This window comes from Anomaloglossus baeobatrachus, chromosome 5 (genome assembly GCF_048569485.1).
Source record: "Anomaloglossus baeobatrachus isolate aAnoBae1 chromosome 5, aAnoBae1.hap1, whole genome shotgun sequence".
Classification (NCBI taxonomy): domain Eukaryota; kingdom Metazoa; phylum Chordata; class Amphibia; order Anura; family Aromobatidae; genus Anomaloglossus; species Anomaloglossus baeobatrachus.
This window is the reverse complement of record NC_134357.1, coordinates 453,973,079-453,990,118: the sequence shown is the minus strand read 5'-3', so window position 1 is coordinate 453,990,118 and position 17,040 is coordinate 453,973,079. Positions and strand designations below refer to the sequence as shown.

At 47.5% G+C, this 17,040-nt stretch overlaps 1 protein-coding gene across 1 annotated transcript in view; it reads right to left on the bottom strand.

Moving 5' to 3' along the window:
- KCNK1 (potassium two pore domain channel subfamily K member 1) overlaps positions 1–16,051 on the bottom strand; it is a 48,544-nt gene extending 32,493 nt beyond the window's left edge. Inside the window, exons 1-2 of the mRNA XM_075350564.1 lie at positions 15,232–16,051; positions 5,096–5,491 (exon numbers count right to left, since the gene is read on the bottom strand). Coding sequence (XP_075206679.1) covers positions 5,096–5,491; positions 15,232–15,586 — 751 coding nt within the window. The 5' untranslated portion in view covers positions 15,587–16,051. The remainder of the gene's footprint in view (positions 1–5,095; positions 5,492–15,231) is intronic.
- Between the last annotated feature and the right edge of the window lie 989 nt (positions 16,052–17,040).

The following is a 17,040-nucleotide window of genomic DNA, read 5'->3' as shown; positions in this document are numbered from 1 at the left end:
GCATCAGCCTCTCTCCTCCCAGCCTCCCACAGCATCAGCCTCTCTCCTCCCAGCCTCCCCCAGCATCAGCCTCCCAGCCTCCCTGAGCATCCGCCTCCCTCCTCCAAGCCTCCCCCTCCCAGCCTCCCCCAGCATCAGCCTCTCTCTCCCAGCCTCCCACAGCATCAACCTCCCTCCTCCCAGCCTCCCACAGCATCAGCCTCCCTCCTCCCAGCCTCCCCCAGCATCAGCCTCCCTTCTCCCAGCCTCCCCCAGCATCAGCCTCCCTTCTCCCAGCCTCCCCCAGCATCAGCCTCCCTCAGCATCAGCCTCCCTCCTCCAAGCCTCCCTCCTCCAAGCCTCCCCCTCCCAGCCTCCCCCTCCCAGCCTCCCCAAGCATCAGCCTCCCCAAGCATCAGCCTCCCTCAGCATCAGCCTCCCTCCTCCAAGCCTCACCTTCCCCCTCCCAGCCTCCCCCAGCCTCAGCCTCCCTCCTCCCAGCCTCCCCCAGCCTCAGCCTCCCTCCTCCCAGCCTCCCGCAGCATCAGCCTCCCTCCTCCCAGCCTCCCCCAGCATCAGCCTCCCTCCTCCCAGCCTCCCCCAGCATCAGCCTCCCTCCTCCCAGCCTCCCCCAGCATCAGCCTCCCTTCTCCCAGCCTCCCCCAACATCAGCCTCCCTCAGCATCAGCCTCCCTCAGCATCAGCCTCCCTCTTCATCAGCCTCCCTCCTCCTAGCCTCCCCCTCCCCCTCCCAGCCTCCCCAAGCATCAGCCTCCCTCCTCCCAGCCTCCCTCAGCATCAGCCTCACTCCTCCAAGCCTCACCTTCCCCCTCCCAGCCTCCCCCAGCATCAGCCTCTCTCCTCCCAGTCTCCCCCAGCCTCAGCCTCCCTCCTCCCAGCCTCCCCCAGCCTCAGCCTCCCTCCTCCCAGCCTCCCCCAGCCTCAGCCTCCCTCCTCCCAGCCTCCCCCAGCATCAGCCTTCCTCCTCCCAGCCTCCACCAGCATCAGCCTTCCTCCTCCCAGCCTCCACCAGCATCAGCCTCCCTCCTCCCTCAGCATCAGCCTCCCTCCTCCAAGCCTCCCTCAGCATCAGCTTCCCTCCTCCAAGCCTCACCCTCCCAGCTTCCCCCAGCATCAGCCTCTCCTCCCAGCCTCCCCCAGCATCAGCCTCCCTCAGCATCAGCCTCCCTCAGCATCAGCTTCCCTCCTCCAAGCCTCACCCTCCCAGCCTCCCCCAGCATCAGCCTCTCTCCTCACAGCCTCCCCCAGCCTCAGCCTCCCTCCTCCCCCAGCCTCAGCCTCCCTCCTCCAAGTCTCCCTCAGCATCAGCTTCCCTCCTCCAAGCCTCACCCTCCCCCTCCCAGCATCAGCCTCCCTCAGCATCAGCCTCCCTCAGCATCAGCCTCCCCCTCCCAGCCTCCCCCAGAATCACCCTCTCTTCTCCCAGCCTCCCCCCCAGCTTCAGCCTCTCTCTCCCCCCAGCCTCAGCCTCTCTCTCCCCCCAGCCTTAGCCTCTCTCTCCCCCCAGCCTTAGCCTCTCTCACCCCCCAGCCTCCCCCCCAGCCTCAGCCTCCCTCTCTTCCCAGACTCCCCCCAGCCTCAGCCTCTTCCCAGCCTCTCTCTTCCCAGCCTCCCCCCAGCCTCAGCCTCTCTCTCTTCCCAGCCTCCCCCCAGCCTCAGCCTCTCTCTTCCCAGCCTCCCCCCAGTCTCAGTCTCTCTCTCTTCCCAGCCTCAGCCTCTCTCTCTTACCAGCCTCCCCTCAGCCTCTCTCTTCCCAGCCTCTCTCTTCCCAGCCTCAGCCTCTCTCTCTCTTCCCAGACTCCCCCCAGCCTTTCTCTCTTCCCAGCCTCCCTCTCTTCCCAGCCTCCCCCCAGCCTCTCTCTCTTCCCAGCCTCAGCCTCTCTCCCCCCAGCCTCCCCTTGCATGATTACAGTGGACAAAAAGAGGCATCGCAATTTGCAACGATCATCAACTAACCAGTAAGGAGCCCATACATTCTAGGCTCTGCCTCTGCCTTACCTGCTCCGGTGCCCGCCGCCCTGCTCTGGCTGGCTCCTCTTCTGGCTGGCTCCAGCTGCAGTCGCGTCCTCCTCCGCGGCGTGTGTCATCTGCAGGATTGGACGCTGCAGCACGGGGCAGCGAGCTGACTGTCGCGCCCGCGCGCCTCTGACCCCGGAAGTGCAGGCCATGGAACTTCCGGGGTTAGTCAGCTCACTATGCCTGGCGCCCGCCATGTATTTAAATAGACAGCAGAAGTGCGCCTCTCCTCCCTCCCAACCCCCCCCCCCCCGGAACACAGCCGAGTGTAACGGAGGGAGGGACGGGGGGCGGAAATGTAAAAAAAAAAAAAAAAAAATTATATAAATTTTTTTTTTTTTTTTTTGCTGCCAGAAAGTGCCGCCCCCCTCAACGTGCCGCCCTAGGCACGGGACCACGGGTGCCTAGTGGCAAATACGGCCCTGGGTATAAGTGAGTACATTAGTTATCTGTTTCGTCCAACCCTGAAATATTTACTTTTGTACTGAGTAAATAATTGACTAGGGAAAAAAAATTCTATCTGCCCATCTATTTCACTGTCCCTCCCAGGTCTGGTATGTCTGATCTACTAGACTGGGGAATATTCTTGTACAACACCGGAAAGTGTGACAGATATCAGTTAGAGAAGTTGCACAATACCAGGTGGCTGCTGTAAAGACCCAGAACAAAGCATTATACAATGTTTACCCTAGCAAAATACGAACATTTCTTGACAGTAAATAAGCTTGATGTCTATATTACTGAGTGCATCTCAGGCGTGAAAATGATGTAACATTGATCATGATTTAGGATGATGATTACAGAGAGTTAAAAAGATTAGAGGGTGATCGGTAAGGTTTCCAGATCGTAAAGTGATGGCACATAACAGCTATATGTTCAATAGAAAAAATCCCTTTAAAAAGGTTGTTTCAGTGAAAAGAAGTTATCACCTATCCGCATGATAGGTCATAACTTGTTGATCCGTGGGGGTCTGGGACCGATCCATGGAACTGTTATTCCTCTAACAAAATGGTGAGGAAATTCTAATACCCGACTACCACTCCATTCATTCCCTTGGGGCTGCCAGTAATAGCTGAGCACAGCACTTCAGCAGCCCCATAGCAACTGAATGGAGAAGAGGTTGAGCTCGCACATTGACATTCATTTCTAATGGAGGTAAAAATGTTCCATCTTGCCAATCGGTGCAGATCCCTGTGGTTGGTTCTACACCAATTAAAAAGTTATCACCTATGGGTAATTGGTAACTTGTTTTCACTAAACATCCCCTTTAAGGTCTGACTGTCTGCAGCTAGCTGTAGAAGGAGCTTCAGGGGTTATCAAATACAGATTTAGGCCAGGGTCAGATGGCCGTAAAATACAATCGGCCCAATTATGCTAATGACACTCAGCTCAAACTAAGGGGTACCTCTCACATAGCGAGATCGCTGCAGTCACGTTTTTTGTGACGCACCAGTGACCTCATTAGCGATGTCGCTGTGTTTGACACTGAGCATCGATCTGGCCCCTGTAGTGAAATCGCTGCTCGTTACACACTGCTCTGGTTCATTTTTTGGACGTTGCTCTCCCGCTGCGAAGCACACATCGCTGTGTTTGACAGCGAGAGAGCAACGATCTGAATGTGCAGGGAGCAGGGAGCCAGCTTCTGGCAGCCTGCGGTAAGCTGTAACCAAGGTAAATATCGGGTAACCAAGTGAAGTGCTTTGCTTGGTTACCCGATATTTACCTTTGTTACTAGCGTCCGCTGCTCTCAGGCTGCCAGTGCCGTCTCCCTGCTCCCTGCACACGTAGCCGGAGTACACATCGGGTAAATAAGCAAAGCGGTTTGCTTATTAACCCAATGTATACTCTGGCTACGAGTGCAGGGAGCCAGCGCTAAGCGGTGTGCGCTGGTAACCAAGGTAAATATCTGGTAACCAAGCGCTTGGTTACTCGATATTTACCTTAGTTACCAAGCGCAGCATCACTTCCACGCATCGCTTGGGGCTGGGGGCTGGTCACTAGTCGCTGGTGAGATCTCCCTGATTGACAGCTCACCATCGACCATGTAGCGAGGCACCAGCGATCCTGACCAGGTCAGATCGCTGGTGGGATCGCTGGAGCGTCGCTAAAGTGTGACGGTACCCTAAGCAGAGTTTGATCCAAGGGTCATTTACTGTGATCCGATTATTTCACATGGAAGAATCGGAGCACAGGTGAGAAGATGGAGAATGTAATTTCTCTATCTTCTCCATTGTCTGTGTCAGCATATATTGGACTGCACGCGAATGTCATCTGAGTGCAGTCCGATGTTTTTCATGCACCTATTGACTTGACTGAGTGCATGCTGTTTGATATCGGCATGTTGCTATTTTCTTCTCATGCCGAATCGGCATGAGAAAAAGAGCGCTGGTCGGCAATGCTCAATGGTATAACTTTGGAGCGAGTGTTTTCGGCAAAACATCGGATAGCACTTGTCTGATGTATACACTTGTGTGAGGAACCCTTATAGTGATCAATAGGTGTTGTCTAAATCTCTATGCAGTCAGCTCCACCTAGTGGTGAATGCAGACAGTGATAATTTTACAATTTTAAAGGGGTTGTCCACTACTAGGACAAATCCCATGCCGGTGCATTCTCGGGGCTTATGTGACATCACGCGAGCCCTGCGTCCAATCAGCTCTGGCTTCTGTCTCCCAGTCTTCGGACCAAACTAGAAACGAGTTAATCAGCAGGAAGTAAGCGCTGTGGCTGGCGCTCACTTCCTGTTTATTGCACCTACTTCCGAAGGCGGGAAGACAAAAGTTGACGCTGATTGGATGTGGGGTTCGAGTGACATCACAAAGTCACATGAGCCCAGGGAACGCGAACCGCGGCACCGCTGGTGCAGTGCCATTACGGAAGGTGAGTATAAGCTTTATTATTGTACCTAAAAGGTGGAATCAGAAGGGTTTGTCCTAGTAATGGAAAACACTTTTAACTCAGACAAATAAAACCATAACATATCCAACATATTCATTACACAGAATCACATGCAGATCACGAGATGTAATCATCAAGGTGCATAATACATAATTCATTAACTAAAATACAGGATACTCACATGTGATTCCCATTTTATAAAGTTGCCGGAATTTCTGGTTGTATCCCTCTCCCGGGACATAATCTCCCAATCCAATGGTACTTAAGGAAATAAAACAAAAATAAAAAGACTCCAGGAAATTCCAGTCTTCTTCCAGTATGGAAAACACAGCAGCCGGAATAAAGAAAAAGCAGGTAACAGTGAGAAACCCCAGAAGTACTGCGTGGACGATGGCCACAATGTGTTTAGGAAATCCCCAATGGATGTGAATATAGAGGACGGGCCTCCTGGTGACGTAGATGATGATCCGCTGGACCAGTGCTGTAAACAGGAGCAGGGTGAAGGGGATGCCGATGACAGAAAACAGGATGCAGAACGTCTTCCCTCCATCCGACAAGGGAACTGTATGACCGTAACCTGAAGTCACAGGAAGAAAAATCATTAATACGCAATTTCGCATTCAATGGCAATTACTAAAATTAATATAATCTTCTGAACCAGTGTATCTAAGCTTAGCACATATGATACTGTCTCCATATCAATACAGCACTACTTTACCTTTATCAGAGACTGGGATACCTATTGACATTGTGCTGTGCTGTGTAATAGGATTTAGAATGATTGGCTCTATTGTGACCTGATGATATAGCCTTTCAGTGCATGAATAATACCGCCATACAGTATGTAAATCATACTATCACAATGTACCCATATAATGCTACCATTTATATCAATTTAAAAGTCTTGATTAATGTCCCAGTAAAATGGCAATATAATGATTAAATAATACTCCCATATAGTGTTCACATAACACTATTATATAGTGATCAAATCATACGCAGTGTAACAGGACAGGAATGTAATGAAAATAACAAATATAAACAGACAAGGGAAAAAAAACAAAACGCTGACACACAGTGTGCACACAAATAGGTAAAGACAATAAGGCTATGTGCGCACTAGAAATGTGAAGTTTCTCAAGAAAATTTCTTGAGAAACTTCTGGGAGTGAAAGATTTCCGGACCTCCGGAAAAAATCCGCACCAAATCCGCATGCGGATTTGCCGCGGATTAGCCGCGGAATAGCCGCGATTTTCCCGCGGGTGGTTCCCTGCGGATTTTTGCAGGCTGTACTGCCGAAATCCGCAGGGTACCTGCGGAAATAATGTACATGGTCATTTTCTCACGAAATTTTCTCGAGAAATTCTTCTCAAGGAAATTTCTTGAGAAAAATCCGCACAAGTGCGCACAGCTATTTTTTTTTTTCATAGAAATTGCTGGGAAATGTCTGCACAAAGATTGCAGACATTTCTCAAGAAATTTCCGCGGCAAATCCGCGGGTAAAAAGGTCTAATGCGCACAGAGCCTTAGAGATTCAGGAGGAAACACAAGAGTTGGAAGGAAGTTACAACACAACAGAGGCAAACAACGATACATGTAAATAGCACATATTTCTCCATAGACTCTGGGACACCACACAGACTAACATAGAAACTATAGCTGGCATGGGTAGAAGATTTCAGCCAGATTAAATAGAAGGGGAGCAGATGTGATTGGCTTCCCCACCACATGTGATCAAAGGAACCTAACAAACAGAGTAGCGGAGATTAACTTCTGCTAGGCTGCCTATGAATTAGCACACAGCAGGTCGATGCCCGAGTCTGCCTGTGTTGATCACAGACACCAGAGAAACCACTGGGCAGAGTGTGACAATCTGCAACGTGAACAGAGGCCAACTACAACATGACGGTCTGCGAAGTGCAAAACTCTGTGTGACAGCCTTCCTACAAATGGACCTTTAGGTGTCCTAAACTCAGAGGCCTTCAAGAAAATGGAGGCCCTGGGTTATTGCTAATCAGTATACCATTTGCTCAGGCCTTGCATCCAATCCTATAATATGTCTGCTTTACATAATCCTCTCATGTGTGATACTGTCTCCTTAATGGGGTATCTAAGCCTCACATACTGTCTGCTGAGCTGCTGTATCTAAGCGTCTTGTGTGACACTGGCTCCTAAATAAGTTATCTAAGCTTCTCATGTGGGATACTGTCTGCTGAGCTGCTGTATCTAAGGGGTACTTTACATGTTGCGACATCACTAGCATCGGCTAGCAATGTCCAGCGCGATAGCACCCGCCCCCGTCGCACATGCGATATGTGTTGATTGCTGCCGTAGCGAACATTATCTCTACGGCAGGTTCACACGCACATACCTGCTCGACGACGTCGCTGTGACGACGAACGCACCTTTCCCTTGAAGGAGTGATATTTCGGCTGTCACAGCGACGTCGCCGAGCAGGTACGTCACTAATCGGCCGGCCAATAGAAGTGGAGGGACGGAAATGAGCGGGACATAACATCCCACCCACCTTCTCCCTTCTGCATTTCCGGTGGACGCAGGTAAGGAGATGTTTGTCGATCCTGCGGCTTTAAACACAGCGATGTGTGGACCTGCAGGAACGACAACATCGTACCTGCGGTCGACCCGACATTATGAAAATGACCGACGCTACACAGATCACCGATTTTCGACGCTTTTGCGATCGTTTATCGGCGCATCAAGGATTTACACGTTGCGATGTCGTTACCGGCGCCGGATGTGCGTCACTAACGACGTGAGCCCGACGATATTCCGGATGCGATGTTGCAGCGTGTAAAGTACCCCTAAGTCTCTCATGTGATACTGGCTCCTAAATAAGGAATCTAGGCCTTTCATGTGTAATACTCTCTGCTGAGCTGCTGTATCTAAGCGTCTTGTGTGATACTGGCTCAGAGCAGCACACTGGTGAATAGTTGAGTATTACTGAAGGGATTTGTGGGATAATCTGTGTCATTAGAGAAGAATTAATCCTTTGGTGAAATAGCAACAGACTATTCCCAAGTATTAAATATCTCTGCACACAATATAATCCATTGGATTAGGAGATAGGACAATCAGAGTCTCCTCTTACACCTCGTCACCCTGAAGAACAGTAACCATGGAGAGAATAAGGACCTGTAGTTTTTGCTGCAAACATGGCCGCCATTAAATGTGTGGACATCTAGCTTTCTCTGACTCCAGAGTGACAGATCTATCCTGTTATATAGTGAGGGCCCCCTATCCGTCTCCACCAGGTAGCTTTTTACAGAGGTCGTTATACTGTATGTGGGAATATTGCAGTGTGAGCTCTTCGGGGAAGGCTATGGGCACAAGGCGCGGATCATTTTACATCCTGACCTACAACGAGAGGACGGTCAGATGTTCCGCAGCAAGGTCTGCACTGTCTGCATTGTTCTAGGCTGGATGGAAGCAAAGAGAGCTCAGCACACAATGTGGGATGTGCACGTCACAGCTGGATGGCTGCCAGCGCTGACAGGACACAAACCACTCACAACATAGGCCCTGGCAGAGCCCGAGACATGAAACGGCAGAAAATACCTGCAAAGGTCTGATCACAAAGCAAACAGAAGATTTTCCCCTATTTAGGAATTATGTTACTAGTGTAGCTCGCTTAGATAATTTGTTTCCGTAGCTCCCATTCATTTTGTACAAGGGGCTGCTGATAAGTCTTTGGCTTTACCTATAAAGAAACGTGATAGGAGGATGAAACTTTACATTTATTCCACATACTCTCCACTGATGTCAACACACTTCTTACATCCGTATTCCAAGTACTGTAAGCCTAGCAAAAAGAATATCGGTTGTGCCTCAAACCAGGCATCCGTAACAGCCATGGCATCAGAAATAGTGTGAAATTTGGTACCCTTTAGGTGTTTCTTCAGGTTTGGAAACAGATGATAGTCGGAGGGAGCTAGATCTGATAGGTGGGTGGTCAACCAGCTGGAAGCTCAGCTCTGCCAGTTTTGCCGTGGTCGCTTGTGCAGTGTAAGCAGAGCTGTTGTCTTGCAGGAACAAGATTCCTTTGGACAGCTTGTTATGCATTTTGGCCTTAAGAGCTGCCTTCAATTGGTCCAAAAGTTCAATGTAATACCTTGCATTGATGGTGGAACCCTTTTGAAGGTAGTCCACTAGCAGCACGCCCTCCTTATCCCAGAACACAGACGACATCACCTTAGTGGCTGATTTTTGCACCCTGAATTCTTCGGATGTGGAGAACCACTGAGCCTCCACTCTTTTGACTGTTCCTTGTTTTCAGGATCATACAAATAAATCCAAGTCTCATCCATAGTGACCGACTGATCCAGGACATTCTTAACAGTCCGGAAACACTGACAAATGGACTGGGAAGTTTTCACTCTCTTGCTTCTCTGATCTGTTGTCAAACATTTGGGGACCCACTTTGCAGATAGCTTCCTCATGTCCAAATGTTCATGGATAATGATACAAACACGTTCGCGGGAAATCCCCATGATGTCTGCTATTGCTTTAGCGGAAATTCGTAGATTCTCCAGTATGAGGTTGTGCACAGCATCAACGATCTCCGGAACAACTACCACTCTCGATCGCCCAGGACGTTCCTCGTCATTGGTGCTGAAGTGGCCCGTTTTAAATTTGGCAACCCAGTTCTTAAAGGGAACCTGTCAGCAGAAATTCCGCACTAAACCTAAAAGATTCCCCCTCTGCAGCTCCTGGGCTGCAATCTGGAAAGGTTCCTGTTGCTGTTGTGCCCCCTTTGAGACCTAAATAAAGACTTTATAAAGTCTTACCTTTTAGTATGCAAATCTTTTTTTATAGTCACGAGGGCGGGCTGTCTTGCGTCCGTTATTCTCCCTTCTGCCACTTTACGCCATCCCCCATCGCTCATTTCCATACCTGAGGACGCCGCCCAGTGCTCCCGAGGTCTCGCGCATGTCCAGTGCCACTTTCGCGGGACCGAGCACTGTGCACCGTGTGACCGCTGGTGACGTGATTGCGCAGGCGTGAGATTATGGGCGGCGCTGTGATTGTCATCAGCAAGTACCCACCCATAATCTCGTGCCCGCGCTTCTCACTCTGCCTCCACCGTTATGCGCAAGCGCTGGCCATATGACCCCACGTCACCTCTTACCCACCTATTTCCTGCTCCAGAGCTGCTGCTGAGAGCAACTGAATCAACAAGACAAGAAAAAAATAGTAAAAGTCCACTAAGCTCCCCTGGCAATGCACTGACACCCACTAGAATTTTGCAACCAACATGTTTCACCACAGCCATGGCTTCATCAGGGAATGGGACACCTCTGTGGCCAGTCACACTGATGACCTATCCCCTGATGAAGCTGTGGCTGTGGTGAAACATGTTGGGGTTATAATTCTAGTGTATTTCTCTGTTGTGTTAATACTAAATGCTGTGGGTTAGGCATTTATCAAGTAACAGGATGGTAACCTGGTACATTGACCTCAATCAATTAGAGCGTGTCTCACATTGGTAATGCCCCTTTCATTTATAATAAACTCTGGAATTTGATCCTCCGGGAGATCAATATACAAACCATAGATCTTAACAGCTCATTTGCATATAATAAAAATATGGATTTCTGTGGAAATTCCAGATATCAAGGTATAATTTTATTCAACTTTCTATGACCCGAAAGCCCATGATGACTTTATAGATTCTCTTTAATGACTGTTATGTAATTTCTTCTACTCTATCAGCATTTATTTAAATCTTGACTATAAAATGCAGACAAGGGAATAACCTTTTAAGGGTTATTCCACAATGGTTTTATTGCTGGTGTTGCAATTTCAATGCTGAGGAGCGTATATGTATGGACACTCCACAGTACTACTTCTCCTATTCTGCATATATCAACACGGTTTATTATTACTTCTGTTATTTTATGTACATGGACGCTTTCTAGTACTATTTCTCATATTCTGGATTGATGGACACTACACAGTGCCACGTCTCCTATTCCATATTTATAGACACTACACAGTACTATTTCTCTTGTTCTGCATTTATGGACACTACACAATACCACGTCTCATATTCTGAATTTATGGACACTACACAATACCACGTCTCATATTCTGTATTTATGGACACTACACAATACCACTTCTCCTATTCTGTATTTATGGACAGTACACAATACCACGTCTCATATTCTGTATTTATGGACACTACACAGTACCACTTCTCCTATTCCGTGTTTATGGACACTACACAATATTGTTTTTCCTATTCTGAAAATATTTACACTACATTGTACCACTTCTATTGTTTTTATATTTGGGTTGTTATTTTCATATTGTAACACTTCATTGCTATAGTTCCAATCAGCAGCAGGTATCTATGTGCATTATAAGTCTATGAGAGGGAGGTAGATAGCTGAGCACAGATCTCTGCTACCTCTGTTAGGCCTCCTTCACACATCCGGTTTTTGCCATCAGGCACAATCCAGCGATTTGCGGAAAAACCGGATCCCGCGTCTGTTGCCGCCGGATTCGTATTTTTCACCATAGACTTGTGTTGGCGCCAGATTTTGCCGCATGGCATGGTGTTTCATCGGCATGCACCGGATCCAGCAAAATGTCTGTGTCCGGCTGCCGGAAAGGACGCACGAGCGAACGTTTTTTGTCACCGGCAAAAATCGCACTGCGCCGGATCTGGCGTCGAGCGGCGTGTTGTAAAATGAAAACCTATGAGCGCCGGATCCGTGGTAATGCGGCACAAAACGCATTCCACCGACTGATCCGTTTTTTTAAACTGAGCATGCTCAGATGTGTAAACTCCTTTCTGGTTAGAAAATCTCTCTCTGTCTGTCGGTCTCTCTCTCTGTCGATGTCGGTCTCTCTCTCTTTCAATGTCGGTCTCTCTCTCTTTCAATGTCGGTCTCTCTCTCTTTCAATGTCGGTCTCTCTCTCTTTCAATGTCGGTCTCTCTCTCTTTCAATGTCGGTCTCTCTCTCTTTCAATGTCGGTCTCTCTTTCAATGTCGGTCTCTCTCTCTTTCAATGTCGGTCTCTCTCTCTTTCAATGTCGGTCTCTCTCTCTTTCAATGTCGGTCTCTCTCTTTCAATGTCGGCCTCTCCCTCTTTCGATGTTGGCCTCTCTCTTTCGATGTCTGTCTCTCTCTCTCTCTGTCTGTCGGTCTCTCTCTTTCAATGTCGGTCTCTCTCTCTTTCAATGTCGGTCTCTCTTTCAATGTCGGTCTCTCTCTCTTTCAATGTCGGTCTCTCTTTCAATGTCGGTCTCTCTCTCTTTCAATGTCGGTCTCTCTCTCTTTCAATGTCGGTCTCTCTCTCTTTCAATGTCGGTCTCTCTCTTTCAATGTCGGCCTCTCCCTCTTTCGATGTTGGCCTCTCTCTTTCGATGTCTGTCTCTCTCTCTCTCTGTCTGTCGGTCTCTCTCTTACAATGTCGGTCTCTCTGTCTGTCGATGTCGGTCTCTCTCTTTCGATGTCGGTCTCTATCTCTGTCAGTCTTGCCACAAAAACCGCACCAAAACCGCAGATGACTCCCAGAAGACATCCTGCCACAAGGTCAGGTTTTGGTCAGGAAAAAACTGCCACAAAAATATGCTGTGTGAACATAGCCTTAGGTGGTAAAGAAACTTAAGCCTCTCATACACATTAACTAATGTCATTCGAACCTGTTGATACCTTCAGGTTCAGCTGCCAGTCTAATGTTTATGGGGGAGAAAAAGACTTACAGGACAGGGACCTATAATGAACTCTACGGGTGGGAAAAAAGACACAGAATAGGATCTTATAATGAATTGAAGGGTGGGAGAAAGGACAGAGGGCAGGTATTTGTAATGAATTTGGTGGAGGGAACGATTAGCTAATTAATTTATATTTATTGGGAGGTGGAAAAGTGGCTAATCATATTTTTTGGGCAGCACAGTACTGGCTATTTTGGTGCATAGCTAACGGTATATTAACTGTGTAGAATATATTTGTGTGGTGGATATTTTTATTCAGGATGCAAGTGTCTATCTTTATACAGTATATGTGACTTGTTATTTTCAGAGCTGTGGTGAACAGTGTGGTAAAGGCCCCGTTACACGCAACAACGTATCTAATGATATATCGCCGGGGTCACGGATTCCGTGACGCACATCCGGCATTGTTAGCGACGTCGTTGCGTGTGACACCAACGAACTGCCGTTAACGATCAAAAATACTCACCTTATCGTTGATCGTTGACACGTCGTTCATTTTCAAAATATCGTTGATTGTTGCAGGACGGAGGTTGTTCATCGTTCCCGAGGCAGCACACATCGCTACGTGTGACACCTCGGGAACGACGAACTACAGCTTACCTGTGGCCGCCGACAATGAGGAAGCAAGGAGGTGGGCGGGATGTTTTGCCCGCTCATCTCCGCCCCTCCGCTTCTATTGGGCGGCTGTTTAGTGACGCCGCTGTGATGCCGCACGAACCGCCCCTTAGAAAGGAGGCGGTTCGCTGGCAACAGCGACATCGCTAGGCAGGTAAGTCCGTGTGACGGCTCCTAACGATTTTGTGCGCCACGGGCAGCGATTTGCCCGTGACACACAAACGACGGGGGCGGGTACTTTCACCAGCGATATCGCTGCGTGTAAAGCCCCCTTAAGACGAGTCATAGATGGAGGATGTCAACAATCAAGTTCTGACCAGATAAACAAGAAGCAGCATAAAACAACTCTAATCAGATGAGCCGTCTGCAAGAAGTCACTGGTTATAAATATTTATTAGAGTTGAACAAGTACCTAACTATTCGTACTCGCTATATTCATAACGAGTACAGTCTAATACTCGCGTATTCATTCTGAATAGCGTATGCAATGCAAGTTAATGGGGAAAAACTAGCAAATAGCGATTAACTCGAATGCTGTACTATTCGTTACTCGCGCGAATAGTACGGCATTCGGGTTACTCGTTACTTTGCCAGTTTTTCCCCATTGACTTGCATTGCACACGCTATTCAGAATGAATACGCAAGTAATAGACAGTACTCGTTATGAGTATAGCGAGTACGATTAGTTAGGTACTCGCTCAACTGTAATATTTATTCTATAGCTATACTGTTTGACTTGCAGAGAGATGACGGAAGTAGTACCCTTGTTTGTAAAACAACCTCCCTTTTGTATAATGCCATCTCTTAGTATATAGTGTACTGTCTTATTATGTATAGTGTTGTCCCTTAGTATATAGTGTACTACCTTGTTATGTATAGCGCCATCACTTATTCCAGAGTGTCCTGTTTTATTATGTATAGTGCTGTGCCTTATTACAAAGTATCCTCACTTATAATGAATAGTGATATCTATTATTACATAGCTTCTTCCTTTTTTATGTATAACAGCGTACCATTATTACATAGTATCCTCCCTAATTATGTATAGCGTCCTCTCTTATTAAATATTGTTCTGTCTTGTTATTTATAGTGTACTCTTTTTATTACATAGCACCCTATCTTCTTATATATCAAATAAAATAACTTCTGATGGGGGGACATGTGACCAGACAGAGAATCAACCTCATTCAATGGAAAACCAGCTTTCCCATTACTAATGATTGACAGACTTCCCTGTATGACTGTGCATGCAGTGATGGCTGTCAGTCACTGTGCAGGACCACCCACTGGACTCATAAGCATAGAGAGATCAATTAATTCAAGTGATCCTAAATCTTTTCCCACAAAGCTATATATCAATCTTCTCGTCTTGCTGCCTGCAGACAGGACCGATAGGCCTGTTTACTTAATGTTGCAGTTTTTTTTAAAGAAATATTTGTTTAAAAGGTTTAAGCTTGAGAATACAGTGGACAGTGGTCAAGTTTAGTGATTGAAGTACTGTTGTTGCGGGTGCTAGGGTTACATCATTAGAAGTTTGGGCATACATTAGAGTTATTTAGAGGTTTGTATTTAAGGCCATGTGCACACACTATGTTTTTGATGCAGATTTCTCACAAATCTGCATGCCTATATTTATGCCAGTAAAGTCAATGAGAATTCTGAAGTGCTGTACGCACGTTGCTTATTTTTTCCTTGCAGACTTGGTGCAGAAATTAATCTGCAGCTTGTCAATTCTTGGTGTGTTTTTATATTGCATTTTAAAGCCCTTTCACTCATTGACTTCATTATGAAAAACGCATGGAAAAACGCACCAAAAAACTCATCACGTCTTTGGTGCGTATTTCCACCACAAGATGCAGAAAATTTCTGCACCAAATACTTAACATAGCCAAATAGTTTGAGTCTAGGTTTTCAGTAATAACCATTCACTCTTCATAGTGGTGTTCTTTGGCCACCTACCTGTCGTGGATAACACCGTACTGGCAAAGAACAGTGACGACATGAAATCCCAATTCCAATTTCCAGACGCGTTATTCAGTATGGACACCCCATAGTTGCTGGCCTCCAGGACCCGTTCCAAAAAGCGCTCCAACTGCTCCGCGGACATACACTCATTGTCACTTATGAATTGTCGCTTGAGCTCCTGCAAGTCTCTTCGGAGAAGGTCTTCATAGGGCAGCTCCACCGAGGAGAAGACTACTGCCCCGAATATCAGATAGAGGATGTAACTCACCATTAAAAAGCCAAAATACCAGGCCGGACGGTTCCGGTCAATCAGCCGGATGCACCGATTGCTCGCCATGGAATGCAACATTGTGAAACTCACCGATCAATGATCCCGGTGTGAAATATAGAGTGTCCTAAATCGGTCCTCAGGATCTGTCTGTAATTTCACCCATTGCTACAGGGAAACTTTGCTGCTGAACATCTGGACTCCACGGCAGTAGTGATGGAACGTAACGCCGGGACTGGAAGTTTCTACTTTTCTTTTCGTTTCCTCTAATTTCTTTTTTTTCCGTGCTAGAATTACTCGAGATGCTGGCAGCTGATGTGGCAGCCGCCTCTCCCTGGTTGACGAAATATTCCCACCCTCTCAGGTAACAATGAGGGTCAGGCTCATTTTCCAGTGCAGCTGCACAGTATAGTGTATCCCAAAGCGCAGGGCGGCCTCGACCTACAATACTCTCTGCCCTCTGAATAAATACTGCATACCATGATACTGAGCAGAGGGGGGAGAAGAACCGGCACAGGAGGAAATGAGAGCAGCACAGGAGATCAATGACTCTCTATGCCACTCCTCTCTGTGGGCAAGCCAGTTCTGCTGGTTCAGGCATGTGCTGTCAGCACACTGTACCTTGTACAAGCAGCGCCCATTGGGTATCTCTCTGTCATCTCTCTCTTAAAGAGACAGTACCCTGGAAAAATGACAAAGGCTCCTGAAAATAAAAAAAATAAAAAATAATAACTAAAACATGTAGAAAGAAAATGCCGTCTGTGCCAATAGTAAAAAATTAATACCTGAGTCATCCTCATCTATTGTCACTTATCTGCTTCTGGGAAAGATGGGTGACGACAACCAAAATGGTCACAGTTTCTTTTCCACCTTTTTTTTTTTTCTGGTGTTTCCCTTACTGTTTGTTCACACCCATGACATAAATGACTCAGAAGTAGAAGTTGTAAGACAGAGAGCAGAGCAGTCATTAACGGTTGTGGTCATGGGGAAAGTATTCCACAGAGGCGGTGGTGTACCAGACTATGGGGCCGCTATGGGACTAGTGAGTCAGGGAGGGGAGGCAGCAAGGGGGTACTACCAGCGCCACACATGGTATCACACTTTCAACTATAGCTTCATCTTGGCTGTCAGCTCTCTCCTCCATCATTCTCCCTGTGCACCTGAGCGCTGACATCTCAGTGCAGCGGGCACGATCACGTCATTACATCATGCCCGCTCTGCCGAGCACTGCAGAGCTGCAGACCGCACGCTGAGGAAACTGGAGCAGCGGGCTATGTGGGATCCAATATACTGTTTGGAGGGCTATGTGGTCCCATTATAATATTTGGAAGGTTATATGGGGCCCATTATACTATTTGGGGGGATATGTGGGGCCCATTCTACTGTTTGGTGGGATACATAGGGCCCATTATACTATTTACGGGTCACGTAGGGTTTATCATACAATTTGCAGGGTTATGTGCAGCCGATTATACTATTTACAGGACTATGTGGGGGTTATTAGACAGTTTTTAGGGCTATGTGGTGGCCCATTA